General features: G+C 45.9%; 1 protein-coding gene across 2 annotated transcripts in view; it reads right to left on the bottom strand.

The window, feature by feature from the left end:
• The window catches only part of LOC119162997 (luciferin 4-monooxygenase), a 562016-nt gene that overhangs the window by 212996 nt on the left and 328370 nt on the right, over window positions 1-20650 (bottom strand). For both annotated transcript variants that reach the window (XM_075882642.1, XM_037414886.2), the window contains exon 7: window positions 2548-2719. In XM_075882642.1, the coding sequence (XP_075738757.1) occupies window positions 2548-2719 (172 nt within the window). The remainder of the gene's footprint in view (window positions 1-2547; window positions 2720-20650) is intronic.

The raw sequence follows: 20650 nt of genomic DNA, 5'->3' as shown, positions 1-20650 counted from the left end.
TTGAATTGCACATACGTACAGCGGTGAGTACTGTTAGGGGGAACATGTGATCGCGTGGCCGTGCTGCGCGCAGTGCCAGTGTGCTGGCGCGGGCACGAATCGAAGCGTAGCGACACATGCGCACACGGATACACGGGACCTGCTTTACGTTGTTGGCTACATCGCTCGAGCGCACCATTCCGTAGTAGCTCAGTGCCGCTCTCGTTTATCTGTAGTACAACAAAAGTGGCACGCTCGTTTGCGCTTCCGCCACTTAAATTTGATGCGCGGCCGCGCCGGCTGCACTGGCGTTCCGCAGAGCACTGCCACGCTGAGCCGTGTTCCCCCTAACAGTGATCACCGCTGCACATGAAGTGAACCGAAAGATGACTGCCGCAGAGCATTGAACGTGTTATTCGAAGATCGCGGGTTGTGATTCTTCGGTGGCAAGCTATATTCCCGTCCACTTCTATATGTTCGCATTTATTTTACAATCACCACAAATAAAAACTTCAGATTGTAGTGAGGTTTAAGTACTAATAGGCTATGTTTGGGGCAAACAGAGTTTGCAACAAACTTTCTGAAGGTACCCTTGACCAGTTTCAATATTACCGCACTTCGCGATACCCAATCATTCTATTACCATAAATATTATCCTACTCCTAAAAAAGATGATTCGTAATCATAAAAATAACATCATCTCCTACTAAAGGGAACCATTTGTAGATGCGAAGCAGCAGGTGCTAACGCTTACACTCGCGGCAACGTTGACGCTGGCTCTTATCACGTCGCTGCGCACAAGAGACACCTGTCGAGGCATAGAGTACGCAGTGATGAACCAGTGTTTCTTCCTGGAGCATGTCAATCGCTGTTAATGAGCAGTGATAGACAGAAGACTCTGATTGGACACAGATACCCTCAGTCCGCTTTTATTTAACGGGCATGGTACGAATTGTTGTTGTTCAACTACGTACAGGAGAAAGCTCCCACCGGCACTACCTTCAAAGTCAGGATTCAGTACCTGTACATATGCGTTAGCCAAGGAAATGTGCAGCATGAACAGTCGGCGTTTTCTATCAAGAAACACACTAACAGACGCTGCCTGCGTTGGCGCTGCGAGACAAGAGAGGGGGAATAGTAGGAGACAAGACTGCGCGGAGCGTATACGCAGGCGTTGCAAGGGTGGTTACGCTGCACACTAGATTGAGCTCTACCCCTAGCATCTTCGCCTCTCAAAAGGTACAGCCTAGGCTTCACAGTACCACATGCAGACGTACCGTGGCACTGAAGTCTGCAGCTGCTTTGAAAATTGGATTAAAACATTTTCTGAGAGAATAAGGAACTTGAAGTAGAGCGAAGTGTCAGACAACGCGTGCAGGTAACAATATGAGAGAAGGGTTGACTCATTTTTGATAAAAGAACAATGAGGCTTATTAGCAAGAATGCTGCTGACGGTGTCAGCAACGTGTTGTCAAAGAGCGGTAAGCTAAACATCGGAGAGGTGAAAAATTGAATTGAAGAGCGGTCATACCCAAAGCCGGCTTTAGGAAAGCCCGAAATGGCGCAAGGAAAGCAAGGGTACACTTTACAATAATACAAGGAGATGTACTTCGCCGTTTCAAGCAAGATCAAGTTGCCCGTGCAAATGCAGATATGAAGCGAAATTCAGTGAAAAAAAGCAATGCAGATGCACGTGGAAGGTAAGCAAGTGACGCACCACGTTTATTTGAATGTGAAAGCATCCGCGTGAGTGCATGTGAGGGCAGTATTCTAGGTGGACATGCGGGATTTAGGGGCAAGGGTAAACAGGTTAGTTATAGAAATGACTAAAGCAAGACTGCGGTATTGAAGCAGCAAAAGTTGGCTCACATAAAAAGCTGGTTATCTAACGCTATTTTATTTGCCAAAGCTGAGACAGGTCGGTTGCAAATTTACAAAGTTTTAATGTCACGACAGTATTACTGCAACTGTGCATGATTATGCAGTAACAGAGTAATAATACTAAAAACGGTAAAATCTTCAGCTGAGAAAATCACAGGTTGCTGCCTTGTCATAGGAGAAGAGGGGGGACGTTTTTTTCATCTACTCATCAGCCGTCAAGGATGAGACGAGCATGGTCCTTTGCGTACTTACCTAATATCACGCGAAAGCCAGAAATACCCTCTTTGTTTGTATTCATGAATAATATTCTTCATGCAGCCCTCGAAACCTTGCCGTAGTATCTTTCGCGTCTGCCGTGCGCTGATTACGTGAAAATTAGGAATGTCCCAGCGTTATTCAAAGCAGAAATAATTTTAGATGTATTTACGAATGTTACCCTCGGGCTAACAATTTATCAACTGGCGATGTTGCCCAGCTGATCGTCAACGACTTTCGCCGACAGATGACGAGGCAAAAGTGCAAAGTTACCCGACTCCTGTTAAGAAAATCGCGCTTCCGCCCACCTTACTATGCGCGAAAATTTCCAACAATACCCTGGAAATAGAGTAATGAACCAACGACTGGCAACGTTGTAGACACTTTTGTGTCTTATACGCATGAAACAAGCATGGGAGGCGCTCAGCTCACCGTGAATGATGAGACAACCTCGGAACAATTCGCCCAGTTGCCTGAGCACCAGTTGTGGGATCGAACTTCCAGCAATGAACACCGCCCGTAAGCTGCTCACATCCAGAGGGGGCGGAAGACCTCGCTGAACGATGTGCAGGCCGTGTGTAGGGTACAGCACCAGTGTGGTCACCTGCGACCAGGACCATCAAGAGAATGGCTCTAGAAAGTTAGGAAAACTCCGCTAGCTCACGTCGCAGGGATTAACCGTGCCAGTATGTGTGCAGAAAACGAATCGTGTTAATCAGTTTAGAACAACTAAGGCCACAGAATACAAAACTGGGGATATTTTAAAGGATGTATGATTTGACATGAAATAGGTAGCAGGTTCAAAGTACTTGTCTTTAGTGGCTTATTAAAAAAAAGCAGGCACACATTCACCGTGGCACACAATCACAATTCAAAAGGCAGGCACACATTCACGATTATAAGCGCCAGAATTCGCCCAGATACAAAAGCATAGGCTTTTCATTTTTTAACAAGAGGCTGATGGGCTAATTGGTAGTGCGTAATTAAGAATATTAAATTGTCTGCGCTGTGTGCTGTTTTGATATGTTACCCGCCATGTGATTCTTTGCACTACTCCTTTTTTTTACCTTGTCGATTTGGTTACGGAGATGAAGTGAAGGACGACGAAAGGCAGAAGACGTAGGCGGGCGCACGAATGTGTTAGTCAGTCATATGGACCCTTGCCTGTGTTTTTATCAGTAAGTGCGCCTTCTATATAGGTCGGCAACCCCGTATCATACAGGTAAAAGGTGTTCGGTACAAACGCAGGCAATGAAACTCTCAGTGGACATCTCATCACTTTCGCAGCCTTAAATAGTGTTGAGCCCTCTGCGTAAACGTCACCGTTTTCTTCCTACGCGCCACCACCATCATACAATTTTTGGCGTCTTAGGATCACGGCACATTATACGGGAGCGGTGGCGTCGACGCTGGAGATTTGTTGGGAATGTTTGAACGCGTGGGTGCACCGAACCAATGGGATGCCTCACTTTAGTTTTCTTCATTTATTTACAGATACTGCTGTCTCATGTTGGAGACATTGGAGAAGTGATTACAATAAACGAACAAAAAGAGCCGAAATAAAAAAACATACAATTACGTAATTAGACAGCTGTTCAACAAACAATAAATGATCAAACAAAAGGAACAATAGCAAAACTAAAAACATCAAATTACTTATTTTTACACTTTTTTAACAAACAGCGCATGCGTTAGTCGTTTCAATGCAGTGTCCAGATTATTACAAGTGTCAACTGTGACAAAAAAGAGTATTTATAACAATCATTAAATTATCTGAATAGCACAATGTTCAATAAATTCTATCAGCGAGTGACATGGGTAGGATGATTGGTGAATGAAATGGACGGTGGCTATGCGAACGGAGTAGTGCACGATGTTATGTAGCAAGGTAAGCCGATCACACATACGTCTGTGTTCTGAACCATTTAGCAATAAAGCCCGATAGTGCTCTGAAAGGAAGAAATCACGGTCATAACACTTAAAAATGAATCTAATCACTTTTCGCTGGATGGCCTCAAGTTTATGTCAATTGCAAGATGTGGTGGCCACACTGCAGCCGCCTATTCAAGAAAAGGCCTGACCAGTGATTTGAAGGCTTTAAGCTTGCATTCTTTTGTGGTGCCTTTTAGCGTTCTACTTAAGTAACGTAATTTCTTAAGCGATTTTGCAGAAATAAGGTCGATGTGTTTGTGCCACTTCAAGTTAGGAGAGAATACTACACCAAGATACATAAATTCCTGAAATTTTCTAGTCTGTGATCGGAGTCGCCATATCTAAACTGCATTGGCTTCTATTTAATTGTAAAAGTTATTGACATAGTTTTCTGAAAATTAAGCCTCGTTTGGCAAGTTCTACTCCATTCGCGAAAGGAAGAAAACACATCATTAAACAAAACTTGGTCAGTGACGTATAATGGAATACAATACACAGCCATCGGCGTATAGGCGGAGATTAACGAGAGTGGTAATGACCACCAGAGTGACATCGTTATTGTAAATTATGTATAAAAGGGGTCCCAAGACAAAGCCTTGTGGAACACCTGAAGAAATATGAGCTTGTGACGACTGTTCGTGGTTTTAGCGAACAAACTGACTCCTTAGGTGCAAATAATCCGTAATCCAATCACGTTTTTTGTCAGCATGTGGGCCTGTAAGAAGGTTACGAAGCTTGAGCAGTTTTTTGTGAAATATCATGTCAAAAGCTTTGCAGTAATCAATAAAAATGGCATCGACTTGTTGGTTGTTATTAAGTGATGAGGCGATGTCATGTGTAAACTCAATCAATTGTGTGACAGTGTAAAAAACGCTGCGGAAACTATGATGATGCTGTGAAAGGATATTGTTGTCAGTTAGGTATTGAATAATGTGCTTGTGAATAATTTACTCGGGTAACTTGAAGCACGTGGATAATAATAAAATAGGTCGGTAGCTAGAAATGATTTCATTCTTACCCGATTTGAAAATAAGAACAACATTAGCGATCTTCCAAATTCACGGGACCTCCGGAGTCAAGCGATTTCTGGACATTGGCTAAGGCGTTGTCTTGCTTCAAAAGCACGGTAAAAGCGGCTGCCGAAAAAAAGAAAAAACTCACTAGATAGAATGAAAGCAAAGAAAAGATGTGCTAGATATTTGGCAAGCCCTTTAGCCATTAGATTGACGCCAAAAAATTGACCTGCCGTACGAAACATTCTACGAGTCATACTTCTCACACAACCTGGGCGTGCTGGCTCTCTGCTGATAGGCCGACAGTGACATGACGGAAACATAGAAGGTCGAACACGTGCTGAAGGGAACTGCCAGCGACGCTCGCTGCCTCCTGATGTGCAAAGCTTTTTTTTTACCGTAGGTGCAATCATCAAGGAGTGTCATTATATAGTCTAAGAAAGCGAAAAGCCGCCACGTTCTGCAGCCGTTTGCTAAATTCCCAAACGTGGCTGCAACGCTGACTTGCAAAGAACACTCCACACATCGACGTTCATTGACACCGGAAGACCTAATTCACATTGTTCATTGTGAACTGGAAGCAATGGCGCCCTGAGCATTTAATTCACACAGCAGCAGTGCCACCCCTGTTATTGTTCCTGTCACTCAAATCAACGTTCAAGAGGAGCTTGAAAACATTGGAGTACATTCCGTTTGCTCTGTCAGCACGCTGAGAATAAGTGAATGTCTTCGACCAATGGTTTTCTCCGCGTCTTTGCAACCAGGCTGAGTGAAGAACTGTAGATGACCGCCTTCTATGCTTCAACTGCGACCACAGTGCACATAATGCTTGTTACTGCCACAAATCATTGTCTTTGGCACCTCGCGGAATCATCTGCAAGACCCGTTTGGACGGCACCGCCAGCACCTTTTCAACTGCGCTGATTTCGACGCAGTTGAGAATTCTGCACTTAGTACAGCCGCTCGCTTTGGGCAGGTGGACACCAATCTAGTCCGTGGCAGACACTTCGCACATCCTCCCGTTCACCGCAGCCACGGCGCCAATCGTATACTGTAGATTCCGGCTGCACCGTTAGGGAAACCAAAAGATGGAGCCCCCGAAAGCGTTGCCGCAGTGATGACTACTGCAGCGGATTGCCACTCCATACCCGCCAGACGAAGAGTAACGGACGTTGAATTAGACAGCGTAGTTGTCGAAGCACTTGTCGACACTACAGGGCGCCAACATATTGGTTATGAGTGCATGCCTATGCACACGTTTAAAAGAAGCCCTGACGACAGCAAGTACACAAATTCTTAGTGTCGCCGAGAGCGGCACACTAGTAGTTTCTAAGGTTTGTGCTGCCCACTTAAGTATAGGCGGCCAACTTATTTTAGTCCTCTTCACTACAATTTACCACGGCCTTTATTATTTTTTTATTTATTTAGAAAATACTGCGGTCACTGAAGACCAGACAGGTGGGAAACATAACAATAAACAAGGTATGCAAACATCGAGAAAAAGTATTGCGATAAACAAATTTGCTAGAATACAAAACGGGTGATACAAGGAATGTAACAAAAATATAGCAACTCCTTCATAAAAATAGATAACGGCAAAAACAAAGTGATGCCTTAAAGTGAGAATAAAAATAACATAAACATTCGCACAGCCAAATTTATAGATACAGAAACGCCTGAAGTATTACAAGTACTGAAGACTAAAAATCCAAAGGAGTAATATTGCATGAAAACAAAGTACAGACATTATAACAAGCACTACAAATGTGGAGAAGGTGCCCCTATGTCATGGTTTGGATGCTAAGAGCAATGCTTTCTCCAAGTCATCACATGAAACGACATCAAATGGTAAGTTATTCCGTTGAATATTTATTCGGGGAAAGAGAGAATTTTTAAAGATGTTACTTCGAGTAGAGTATGGTAGCAGGTTATACATATGACGATGCCTAGATGCGCGAGGAGAAAATGGTTGTATGTATTTGTGGACAAAAATCTTCAGCTTACAATTAAAAAGGGAGGGAAAAAATTTTAGGCATGCGATTCTGCGACGTTCGTCAAGTACAGGGATGTCGTTGTCTTTCAATAATTTTGTGGGAGAATCAGTTAATTTAAACTTAGAAAAAATAAAACGTACAGTGTGTCTTTGAACCATTTCAATTTCTTGAATATCTGTTTTGTAGAATAGGTCCCAAACCACTGATGTGTACTCTAGTTTAGGCAAAATATACGATTTGTACGCGAGTATTTTTAGTTTCAGAGGGGGCTTTTTTCAATTTCTGCCTCAGAAAACCAAGCTTACGAGCTGATGCGCAGACATTTGTTATATGTGAGGACCAAGAAAGTGTTTGTAATTGTAACTCCTAGGTATTTATATTCATTGACTTCCCGTGCTGGCGATCCACGGACATGGTAAGAACACGTGAGTGGCTGTTTCATTTTTACATGCGGAGCATGTTATACTAGGTGCTAGTCATGCGCCGTCGCCGTCCGCAGCTTCCCTTCCTCCTCCGCCAGCAATATATGCATCCCTTCCTCCTCTCAACACAGTGTGCGCTACGCTCACTTATCCCCTCCGTGCACTGCGCGACCTTTAATTTTACGTGTGCCAGCTGTATGCTAACACGCGCATGTGCAGGCTAGGGCTGGCGCTCGCTATAAATAACCGAGTGTCGGGGCGCGCCGCCCTTCGTCGGTTGGTTTGCGTCGTCGCTCCACGTTCGATGTCGCTGGTTAAAATGTATGCTAACGAATGCACAAACACACGCGCTTGAAGACGTTGACTCCGAGTCCCACTTCACCCTGGCACTGCTCAACACCAGGTCACTGTGCGCTCACGCAGTTGACGTCGTGCGAGATCCCGTACTCCGCAGAGTGGACGTGCTTTGCTTCACCGAGACTTGGAACGCCAACGATGACGTCGACGTTGCGGGATACGCTCCGGCCGCGTGCTCGCACGGGTTCCAACGACATGCGGGCGGCGTGGAAACCTAAGTCAAGCGTGACGACGTCGACTCCGTCGAAGACCTCCAACAGCTGCCCGACGCTCAAGAACGCGCCAATGGCGAACACTGCGTCGCTAGCGTCTGCGGAGTCGACGTCATGACGATGTACCTTGCGCCCAACCTACCGCGTGCCGCCGCGGAGACGTACGTCGACGAAGCCGTAGAATAATACCTGGAACAATGATCGCAACGACCACCCTTCGTGATAGTTGGTCACTTCAATGTCGACGTCATCAAGGACCATTGGGTAATCGACTACATGGAGTCGCGGCACTAGCCGAAGCGAGCAACGCACGACGGCAAATATCATCCGACCACGGTTCGCAGGACGTGCATCGAGCACATCTTTGCAAATTTCGACCTTCGACCGCTGCACCCAGACCCACTCACCCTTGTTACGACCGTCATTCTTACTGAAATTTTTCGGCCTTTGTGAATGGCACGAAAATATTTCGACGCATTCCAACCCAGGATGTGCTGTCAAGATGGGTTGAATTTCTTTCGGCAAACCTGAACGAGGGGTTCGAAGCTGGTTCGCGGAAAGGAAACGTATGAGCCAAGAGAGGCCATGTCGAGCTCGACTCAAGAAAGGCCATCGTGTTTGCTGCGAGCAAGGCTTTCAAGGCAGACAAAGAGGCAGCTGGGCCATTTTCTAGGTCACTGAGGATCTGGAAATCTTGGAACCAGCATGGTATTTGCAGTTCAGGCAGAAAGCTAAAGCCAAACTGGTTGTGGTTGCATCTTGTGAAAAGATGCGGAGCCCCGGGGTATGTGCAGCTAAGCCACAGCTTCTAGCAAACAACCAGGAATGGATGGTGGGAGTGAAAAAAAGGATAATGCACTATCTGCTGCAGCCCTTGCCGGAGCGCGCCTCGGCGACGAGGAATTAGTTGACTACTCCTCCTTCCTTCCTTTCTCCATAGGATAGGCTGAATGGGATTGCATATTTTGACAATATGCTGGCCCACTAATACATTGTCCCACTCAAACAGTCAGGCAAGTTTGACACGTGTACTGGCAGCCGGTTTTTCGAGCCTCTCCCAGCTGCCAGAAGAATCTTGGAAACCAAAATCATCGGACTTGCGCGAAACTTGGTGACGTGTGCGAAAACATCGGTGCAGTGCGTTTGTGACCACGTTTGGGCATCGTGTAGACTGTGCCCTCTCCACATGCGTTGTCTGGTCTCTTTCCCCGCCCGCGCAGGTGGAGAACCAAGACCATGGAGCGCCGTATTGGCTGAAGCCACGGATAATGCGCCCAGGGTTGGAAGGCTTTTTGTGTATTTCTAGTTCTACAGTTCAACAGTTCCCTAGTACAGTTCTGATCACTTGATCACCTCTTTTCTAACTCTCAGTTGCTAATTGTGTAAGTAAATTGCTGTCGTTTTTACGAGCGCCTCATCTGACTTGGTCGACGACGGGTCCATGGACGGGGCCCACTACCAATATCAGACCCACAGTACCCGGAGTCGCAACAACTGGTGGCAGCGGTGGGATAGCGTCAACCCAAGTCGCAACCACTGCATGGCAGTGGTGGGATAGCGTCAACCCAGGTCGCAACCACTGGATTCAGCGGAGAGATGGCGTCAACCCAGGAAGCAACGACTCGACGACAGCAGTCAGGTGCTACGACCCCATTGACATAGAGAAGCGATTGCACGACAACGGTCGGATGCACCGAGCTCATCGACTTGAGAGGCAGTCGAACGGCACCTCTGGGATGACACGAGGTCATCGACCGGGAGAGGCAACCGGAAAGCACTGCTGAGATGCACGATGCTGGAGGCATCACTGCAAGCCGGGTGAGTGTCGACTTCTCTGTTACACTTTACCAGGCATTTACTAATGTGTGAGTAAAAGATGGTAGAGAGAATAGCTTTTTTGGTCACTGTGTAACCGGCATCAGGCAGATTGTGAGATAGTTTGATTGAGCTATAGTTAGGGGGTGACGGCAAGGTTAGCAGTGACAGAGCTATTTTAGTTATCAGGTTAACAGATAACTTGTGTCGGGCCGATAATTGTGAGATAGCTTGTTCAAGCTATAGTCTGTGGGTGACGGCAAGGTTAATGGTGACAGGGCTGTTTTAGTCATATGGTTAACAGATAAATTGCGTCGGGCAGATAATTGTGAGATAGCTTGTGGGTGACAGCAAGGTTAACAGTGATAGAACAGAATTCCGTGTAAGAGCTTGAGGAAGCTTTTGCAGACTAAGTTAACAGGTAACATGAGGCAAGGCAGGAATCTAGGGCTGTTGTTGTAGTCGGGGTTAATTAGCTGCAAGACATGAATAATTTCTGGAACAGAGAACGGTGCCGGAAGCAGTCATGATTCTGAAAGCCCTGCGAAAACCCGTATTGCTAGCAATCGCAGAGGTGTTTAAACTGGATGTGTCGGACTCCCCAAACAGAACAGAACTGATCGAGCGGATCGTCGGGACAAGAACAAGCGACGAGGACCTCTCAGGGTATGTCGAGAGCGTGCAACAGAGAAAGCGGGCAGAAGCCCACAGAGAAGAGGCAGAAGAAGCCGAAAGAATACGTATACACGAGGCTACGATGCAGGCCTTGTCTGAGAGCATAGAAAGGTCGTATAATCGCATTCAGGAACTGCATCAGGATCGTCGTCCGTCGTGTATATGTGAAGTATGTGTAAAGCCAAAAAGGTGCGATGTAGTGGCGAGTACGGGGCAGTGTGAAGTCACCGAGAAAGCCGCTTTTTGTGAGGTAACAACCAAGAAAGGTACGCGTCTCTATGAGTGCGACATGCAAAGTGACCCTTCAGCGGAGAGAAGAGAGCAACAGGTCGTTGTTAGTGAAATTGCGCCTAGGGAAGGTACGCGACTCTCCGGTGGTGCGAAGATAGTGCATGTAGAGAGCGGGACGGTGGCTGTTATGCAAACTGTAGCAAGTCCAAAGGTGTCCCATGTGAGACCGAGGCTCGTTCCTGTCGCGCTGGTGGCGTTATTGAGCATATTGATGAGCTGGAGACCGCGCTCGAGACTCAGCAAGGGAATGACCTTTTGGAGGTTGAAAGAAAGGACGACAAAGGTAGTCTTAACTGTAGCGAAGACATACTGCTACTGAAACCCGACAGTACTGCCAGCGAGGGCGAGCTGCTGTTGAAAGTATCGCCTACAAATAGCGCGGGGTCCATGGACGGGGCCCACTACCAATATCAGACCCACAGTACCCGGAGTCGCAACAACTGGTGGCAGCGGTGGGATAGAGGGTGAGAACCTCAGAGGGTGAGAAAATACATTGCGAGGCTGTCGTATGTGTACAAACAGGCGCAAGTTCGGCGGAAGATCGTTTCGAGGAAAAGTCTAAACCCAGCAGCATGAACAGAGCTTGTGCAGTGTTAGAGACATGCTTCGAGCAGCGGCACGTAAACGATCGGCCGGACGATAAAAACTACCCCGAAATTGAGAAGGACGCGAATTTTGAAGAGTTCAGACCTGTGGAGGGCCCAGCATCTGGTTTTGTGAGGGGTAGCGCCGATAAATTAGCCTGTCAGAGCAATGGAGCGGAGAAACCGAAGGGCAAAGGCTGCAGAAAGAATGGTGCACAGGCACGCCTGAACTGTAGGGTTGCCGATGACGCAACCAGAGAAGTTTGTAACAATCAAAGAAAGGTTATACGTAAGCCTCACCGTAAAAGAAGGAAGCGGGGACGTGCGGCACCACAAAAGGTGGAGGCAGAGGGCACGCCACAGCGAAAACGAAAAGGTTGGCCATCGGGCAATTGAATAAAATGTCCTTTGACGCGTAGGGTCAGGCAAAATTGGCGAGAGAGGAGTAGCGGAAAGGGACACATGTCCTTAAGAAGGAAGGCGTGGTTGAAGGGAACAGGTTTGCATCGACAACTATGTCGACAGATTACTAAAAGAAAGGTTGTTGGTCCTAAATTCAGGGTGGAACCAATTGACACAGGACAATGACGAGTCTTTCGCCTGCACTTCAGGAATCTTCTGTGTTACAAAGAAAGCCGCTCGAAATCACGATTGAGGCGAGATAGCAAAGCTGGGCTAGGAGTTCGCGCTCATTGTCGCCTGTGGCGATCGCGAAAGCCACAGAGGACACGACCGCCACGTGCAAGATTGAAAGCGTGAAAGTCAGCTGCAAGCTTTTCTCAGAATGCGACCCAGAGTTTCTGGAAGAAAATCATTTGAATATTCTTCCAGTTTTGAACCTTTGAAGTAAAGTTTTCATTTGTATATAAGGTTTGATAGGAAAACAGACTGGTTTCAAAAGGTTCGTGCCAAACGCGGTACGTTCTTTTCCTAAACATTTGCGATTTGCGCGTTTAGAAGATTTTAGATGGTACGGAAGCGTACGTTTGGCCCTGAAATGTTACAGCGCCCTTTAAGTGCGAATAGAGCTAACGCACCTGAAGGAACCCAGCGCGTTCTTTATTCAAGAGGCTGGCATTATAAGGTAACATTAACCGAACAAGACCATTACGCAAGGTTTAGTTCCGGCACTAGTTTTTTTTTCTTAAATGTCATGTGATGATTTAAGCGGGGCGTTGGCGTAACCGAAAGTCGAGGTAGGAGCGACATTTATGACCGTTGTAAGATGCAGCCGAATCTAGTGTGAAAGATTTGAGTCTGTCAGGGTGTGTTCTACTACAGACGTGAATAACGGTAATGTTTGAGCTTGAGTTATAGCGTGCGCAAAAGCCGGCACGAAGGCTTACGTTTTTCTTCGTGTGTAAACGGAACTCATGCGAGAATTCTTCGTTTTGAGCTTTTCATTGTTTTGCAAGGGTCCTGTTTAGGTAGTGGAAGAGCCTACTGAAAGCAGCTCGAAAAACCAGCTTACTAAATGGCCAAGTGAATTTTATCAAGGTGGAGCATTGTCCACTCTCTGAGCTACTGCCTTTGTTCTCTAAGAATGCTGCCTTCTGCGTTGAAGCGTCGTTTTGCAACAGTGTACGTTTGACATACGTTTCAAAGGGAGAAATACCCCATGGCAACGCTGAGTGTTTTAGTCGCTGCCCTGACGCGAACGGCATTTTCGAGAGTTCTGAAATATTTTTTTCCTGACCTAGACAAGGACCATTGATTAGGTTTTGTTGTTATATTGTTGCATTTTAGAGTTTGTTGAACTCATGATGAGTATATTGAAGACACCACTATTGAGGGTTTCAGGTATGGTGTGCTTCCGATACTGTTATTCTCTTGCACTCAAACGTAGGAGAGGAATTCAGAATAACTAGTGTACTTCTTTTAATTATGTAAAAGGGTAAACATGCCTGGTGGGGTTTGACGGAATTGTCTGGCGCTCACTAGGTGAGTGGTTGTGTTTCATATGCGTATTTTTTATTTATTTAATAGTGTAAGACTTTCTCAGGCTCATACAGGGTGGGCGAGCAAATCTACACAGTTGCTTACAAATCAGGCAATATCGCACATAGTGGAAGAAACAGAATCACAAGATGATGGTGAAAAAAAACTTGAATGATGAAAACAATTGTACAAAATCATGGACAGGTCACAAAACATCGAGGTATCAGCAGAGGGTACAGTGTGTTCGGAAGCGCTCTTAAACATCAAAGAACAAAAGCTGCTTTTAGTCTTCATAAAAAAGGCTTTCTACATTCCGAACAAATGAATCTGGAGAGGAAAGATTAACGCATTCACGTGGCAATTTGTTCCACTCTTCAACTGCTGATGGGAAGAATGAATATTTAAAAGTATCGCAGCGTGACATGAATGGTCTGATTCACTTATTGTGGTTGGTACGTAGGGAGTGATGGTTAGGCGGCTTTATATAGTTGTCTTTATCTATGTTTAAACCGTTGTGATACAAAAGAAAAATAAACTTTAAGGAAGAGACACGGCCACGGGCTTCAAGGGTCGGCAAGCACGCCCGCCTGCACAGCCCAGTGACACTGTCATGTCTCGAATACTTAGAATAGATAAAGCGAAGGGTCTTGCGTTGGACAATTTCTAATTTGTTGGAAAGATATTTTTGGTGGGGGTTCCAAACTATGCTGGCGTACTCGAGGATCGGCCTTATGAGAGATTTATATGCTGTCAGTTTTACATTAGAAGGCGCCAATGCGAGTTTTCGACGCAGGAACCCTAGCTGGCGATAGGCTTTTGTGTATGTGCTGCTTATATGTGCATCCCACTTCAGTTTATTTGTAAAGGTAACGCCCAAGTATTTAACAGCGTCGTTTCTTGCAATGTTTGTGCCGACCAAATTGTAACTAAAATGTTGTATTGTTTTTCTGCGAGTTATGCTAAGGCAAGCTGTTTTGACACATTACTTTCCCTTCCCTAATCAAGGCACCAACATGCAATGTTAGCTAGTGTGGTATTAAGTCTAAGCTGGTCATCAGTTGTGCGGATACTGGTGTAGATCACGCAGTCGTCAGCGAATGATCTCATTTTAACGTTAGGTTCAAGGCACATATAGATATCATTAACATATATTAGGAACAAGATGGGTCCTAAAACGGAACCTTGTGGTACTCCGGAAAACACTTCCGATGAATCAGAGGCTGTGTTGTTTACGGTTGCATACTGGCTTCGATTTATTAGATACATTTTTATCCATGCTATTAAGTTACTGTGAATACCAATAGACACAAGTTTGGGAATCAATTTACTGTGAGGCACCTTATCAAAAGCTTTGGCAAAGTCTATAAATATGGAGTTGGTCTGCAATTGTGATGTAATAGTAGTTACGAAGTCATGCGTTATTTCCAAGATTTGAGTAATGGTAGAAAGGTTTTTACGGAATCTGTGTTGGTTTGGGTGCAATAAGTTGTTATGTTCTAAATAAGTAGTTATTGCCTTGTTGATTGCATGTTCCAACAGCTTACAGCAGCAGCTAGTTAGCGAGATAGGCCTGAATGTTTCTATGGACAGCTTGCTCCCGCCTTTATGAATTGGAATTACCTTTGCACACAACCAGTCTGCAGGTAAAGAAGCTGTTAGCAGGGATGCTTTAAAAAGTGCTTCAAGGAAGGGACATAGTTGCTCTGTCTAGCGTCGAAGGAATACATTTGAAATATTGTCAGGACCCACTGATTTCATAAAATCGATCTGCAACAGCAGGTTCAGAATACCTTCCGTAGTGACAACAACACCGGGCATTAAAAAAGGATGCACCGGAGCAACAGGGCTGCTTGGTGCGCCTGCACGTGTAAATACTGACTGAAAATACCTATTGAAAGCATTGGAAACGGCCTGCGCGTCCTTTACGATAGTACCCTCCATTTCTACTTCAGTTGTTGGGTTTTCAGGCCGTGCCAAGAAACGCCAAAATTTTTGCGGCTGATCTGTCATGAAGTGAGATAACGTATGTGAAAAAAAAAGTTTTTCTTGCATTTCTAATTTCCGCCTTAAGCTGAGATGCAAGTTCATTTAAGATGATTGGATTCCTCTTTTTCTTGCGCATTCTCTGTACCCTTCTTTTAAGGTGAACAATACGGCGATTGATCCATGGTGCTTTTCTTTGTGTGCGTTTTATTTCGTTGGGATAAAATTTTGTTGATTGATTGATTTGTGGGGTTTAACGTCCCAAAACCACCATTTGATTATGAGAGACGCCGTAGTGGAGGGCTCCGGAAATTTTGACCACCTGGGGTTCTTTAACGTGCACCCAAATCTGAGTACACGGGCCTACAGCATTTCCGCCTCCACCGGAAATGCAGCCGCCGCAGCCTGGATTTGAACCCGCGACCTGCGGGTCAGCAGCCGAGTACCTTAGCCACTAGACCACCGCGGCGGGGCAGAGAAAAAGTCTCTAGCGCTGTGTCGAGGTAAGCAATAACACAAACATCATTAGCTCTGGTGTAGCCTTTCCCGGCTATCCGTGAATTTGTGCCATCGGGTTTGGTATTTAAGCATTCAAGGTTAAAAGTTGATTGATATGTGGGGTTTAACGTTCCAAAACCACCATATGATTATGAGAGACGCCGTAGTGGAGGGCTCCGGAAATTCCGACCACCTGGGGTTCTTTAACGTGCACCCAAATTAAAGCACACGGGCCTACATCATTTCCGCCTCCATCGAAAATGCAGCCGCCGCAGCCGGGATTTCAACCCGCCACCTGTGGGTTAGCAGCCGAGTACCTTAGCCACTAGACCACCGCGGCGGGGCACAAGGTTGAAAGTTAAGATTAACAATTTGTGGTCAGATATATCATCTTCTACAGTGGCTCTACCGGATAGGTTATCGGAAAGAAAAGCTAGGTCTAGTATGGAGCGAGTGTTTCCTTGAATTCGGGTTGGTTCCTCGACCAACTGGTACAATGAAAAATTGAAGATTATGTTGTATAAGAGCTCGCTGTTGGCGGTATTTCCAGTGCTTGTTAAGTTTTCCCAGTCAATAGCGAGATTGAAATCCCCAGTAAGTAATAATTTGGTACGGGGGGTAACCTTATCAACCAGATAGTCATGTATTTCTAAAAGGTAATCATCAGACGCATTTGGCTTTCTGTAGATGCCACCGATCAGTACTGGAGCATCGTGAGCAAATATTGTGCACCAAATGCTTTCGTGATTTGCGATACCCTTTTTTCTACGATATTGCAAACCACGTTTTATTGCGATGACGACCCCGTCCCCGCGACCATCACGATCTGACCGAAGTAGGCAGTATGAAGAAGGAACAATTTCAAAATCAAGAATGCCTGGGTGCAGCCACGTTTCAGTTATCACGACAATATCAGGAGTGTACGAAAATAACAATTCTTCTAGCTTGCCAGTTTTGTTAACAATGCTACGGACATTCAAACATACCAATGAAAACAGTGTGGCGGCTTGCGGGTGTCACGCGTTGCTTTTCGCGCGACCATCGTGACGAGCCCTTCTCAGGGAAACTCTTGCATTTTTGGCTTCATCCCATACGTACAAGTCGTCATCTATCTTTAGTTTATCAAATACAAGAGTGACCTTAGCACCATTGTCCCGATCTTCCTTTGCTGATTGCCATAGTTTTTTGCACAGGTCCCGAACTCGTGCGGAAAAGTTTTAGGATATCGATATCGCTGTTCCCTTCAGTTTGCCGCAATTACGAAGCACTAACATTTTTTCAGAGAAATTGTACAGCTTAAGAATTACTGGCTGCTCTCGATTTTGTGTTTTCTTGCCAATTTGGTGCATGCGTTCTATAGATGTAACATTCACCTTGAGGATGTTTTTAAATATGCCCTTAACAATCCGCTGTTGTAAATCTGCATTTTGTTCGTTATCACTTTCTTTCACGCCATAGATTACTATGTTATTCCGGTGGCTCCTGTTTTCCAAGTCTTCTACCTTAACTGATAGCTCACGCACCTGTTTATTTGTTTCTACAGTCATCACCTCATGCTCGGCGAGTTAATCCTCGAATTGCTGTAGGCGAGCTAACTCTTTTTCTATGGCAGTTAATCTTTCCTGTACGTTGCCTACTGTAGTTTCTACGTGTTTTAAGTTTTCGGAAAGAGCAGTGAGCGCTTTGTTGGTCTTTGTTCCTTTAGAATTCTCTTGAGGAGGTGGCTATTTAAGGTGGCTTCTGAACCAGTCTCTGAGTCGGAGCGGGGTCCAGGGTTTAACTCCACATCACCTGATGTTAACAGCAGTAGCGTAATAACAAGCAAACAATCACACAATGAAGAAAGCAGACTCTGTGGGCCCGGCAACACTACTAAAGTGAGCGAATCAACCCTAATAGAGCAGACAGAATGTTTTTCACCCACCTGGACAAAAAAGTATAAATTCATGAGCAACCGCCCGAACACGGTGCTGCCAAACCCACTGAAAGACTGCTGAAGATGGCTCCGGGTTTTATGCTGAAGCTCAAGCGTGTCCGCTGACGTCACGCGGTTGACCACATGGTAGGGGAGGGGCACTTGAGGCGCTGCTTTTCATGATGGTTCGTCGACGGGGCTGTCCGGCACAGGCGCGACGATGTTTTCCTGCGGTGGGAAGAGTTCCGCCGGGCCAACGACGGAATCCACCCGCAGCAGGGCGATCTGGACGAAAAAGTAGAAATTCATGAGCAACCGACCGAACACGGTGCTGTCAAGCCCACTGAAAGACTGCTGAAGATGGCTCCGGGTTTTATGCTGAAGCTCAAGCGTGTCCGCTGACGTCACTCAGTTGACCACATGGTAGGGTAGGGGCACTTGAGGTGCTGCTTTCCATGATGGTTCTTCGTCGACGGGGCTGTCCGGCGCAGGCGCGACGATGTTTCCCTGCGGTGGTAATTGTTCCGCCGGGCCAACGACGGAATCCACCCGCAGCAGGGCGATCTGGACGAAAAAGTAGAAATTCATGAGCAACCGCCCAAACACGGTGCTGCCAAGCCCGTATGTGATGTCTGTTGAGCCAAAATGAAGCAGGTGGTCACTACTTCATCAAGGACAGTCTTCACCAGACCAGACGTCAGCGCTGATCTCTCCGAACTGTGGCTGCAAACCTCAGCCCATCGAGATCTTCACCCCACCGCGCGAGAGACTGTTACGACCGTCATCAGTATTGAAGTTTTTCGGCCTTTGTGAACGGGACGAAAATATTTCGACGCATGACAAGCCCGGGTGTGCCGTCAAGACGGGTTGAATTTCTTTCGGCAAAACCAAAACGAGGGGCTCGGGACTGGTTCGCGGAAAGGAAACCTATGAGCCAAGAGAGGCCATTGCGAGCTCGACTCAAGAAAGGCCATCGTGTTTGCTGCGGGCAAGGCTTTGAAGGCAGACATGGAGGCAGCTGGGCCATTTTCTAGGTCACCGATGATCTGGAAATCTTGGAACCAGCATGGTATTTGCAGTTCAGGCAGAAATCTAAAGCCAAACTGGTTGTGGCTGCAACTTGTGAGGAGAAGCGGAGCCCCGGGATATGTGCAGCTAAGCCACAGCTTCTAGCAAACAACCAGGAATGGAATGTGGGGGTGAATAAAAAGATATTGCGCTATCTGCTAGAGCCCTTGCCGGAGCCCACCTCGGCGACTAGAGATTAGTTGACTGCATCTCCTTCCCCCCTTTCTCCAAAGGATCGGCTGAATGGGGTGGCATATTTTGACGATATGCTGGCCCACCACAACATTGTCCTACCGAAACAGTCAGGCAAGTTTGACACGTGTACTGGCAGCCGGCTTTTCGAACCTCTCCCAGCTGCCAGAAGAATCTTGGAAACCAAAATCATCGGACGTGCGCGAAACTTGGTGACGTGTGCGAAAACTCGTTGCAGTGCGTTTGTGACCACGTTTGGACATCGTGAAGACTGTGCCTTCTCCACATGCGTTGTCTGGTCTCTTTCCCCGCCCGCGCAGGTGGAGAACCAAGACCATGGAGCGCCGTATTAGCTGGAGCCACGGATAATGCGCCCAGGGTTGGAAGGCTTTTTGTGTATTTTAAATTCTACAGTTCAACAGTTCCCTAGTACAGTTCTGATCACTTGATCACCTCTTTTCTAACTCTCAGTTGCTAATTGTGTAAGTAAATTGCTGTCGTTTTTACGAGCGCCTCATCTGACTTGTTCGACGATGGGTCCTTGGACAGGGGCCCGCTACCAAACTGAGACGCGCAGGACCCGGCGTCGCAACACCCTTCACTTTACGGAACATAAAGCCATCATGCTCAAAATACCCAAATCGTCTAATCAATAAAAATCGTCTTTCGCAGCATACGTGCATGCGTGTTCACTCGTGTTCTCTCGTGCTCACTCAAAACACACGCATGACGCAAATTACATGTCACATTTATCGCAGTTCAACATATATGCTCCACATGCTACCCAGTGTTCCCACTCGGGAAACTGCGGTCATTTTTTTGTCACACGTAGGAGTATTGTTTTGTCAGGGTTTACTGTCATTGACGACCGAGTACACCCCTCACTATCTTGTGTTAATGCAAGACTTAGATCAACGTGATCCTGATGGCATGTCACTTTATACAAAACGCCGTCATCAGCGAACAATCCGATTTGAATAGTAGACTCAACCATGTCGGATATGTAATTTATGTATATAAAAAAAGAATAGTCCCTAAAACACTCTCCTGTAAAACGTCTAACGATACCGGTCATGTGCTAAAAGTATGTCGCCCCACGTCAATGTACTGTGCGCGATTTGAAAGATATGCATGTATCCAATTTATGACAACAGATGGTAAATTCAAGTTTCGGAGCTTTAAGGGAAGTTTGCCTTGAAAAACGCGGTTGAATGCCTTGCCAAAATCTAAGAAAATAAATCAACCTGGCTTGAAAAATGAAATATTTGTGAAATATCATGAACTGTCTCAACAAGCTGCGTACACGCTGATAGGCTGGGACATTCGGACACGAATATTTTCAAAACAGTGAAAAAGTTCATATGTGACTCGTATAGATTAGGTAGGTGAAAACTACTAGAAATTTATTATTCAGCCTTCCTAGTCAAAAGGTCTTAAGTCTCCGGGAGATTAAACAAAATAGTGCAACTTAAAATTACAATCATTCATAAATGACGTTACAATAGAAAGATTATATCAATATTATTTTAGCTTCTACAAAATATAAATATGAATCCAGTATGTATAATCCACCCTTCTCATGACGGATTCTCCATAGTGCGTAGGTGCCAATGATCCAAGGAGCATCGTCATCATCATCTAGGTAG

Source organism: Rhipicephalus microplus, unplaced genomic scaffold, assembly GCF_043290135.1.
Source record: "Rhipicephalus microplus isolate Deutch F79 unplaced genomic scaffold, USDA_Rmic scaffold_13, whole genome shotgun sequence".
NCBI classification, from domain to species: Eukaryota; Metazoa; Arthropoda; class Arachnida; order Ixodida; family Ixodidae; genus Rhipicephalus; species Rhipicephalus microplus.
Note: the sequence above shows the minus strand (reverse complement) of the source record. Positions and strands in the feature narration are given on the sequence as shown.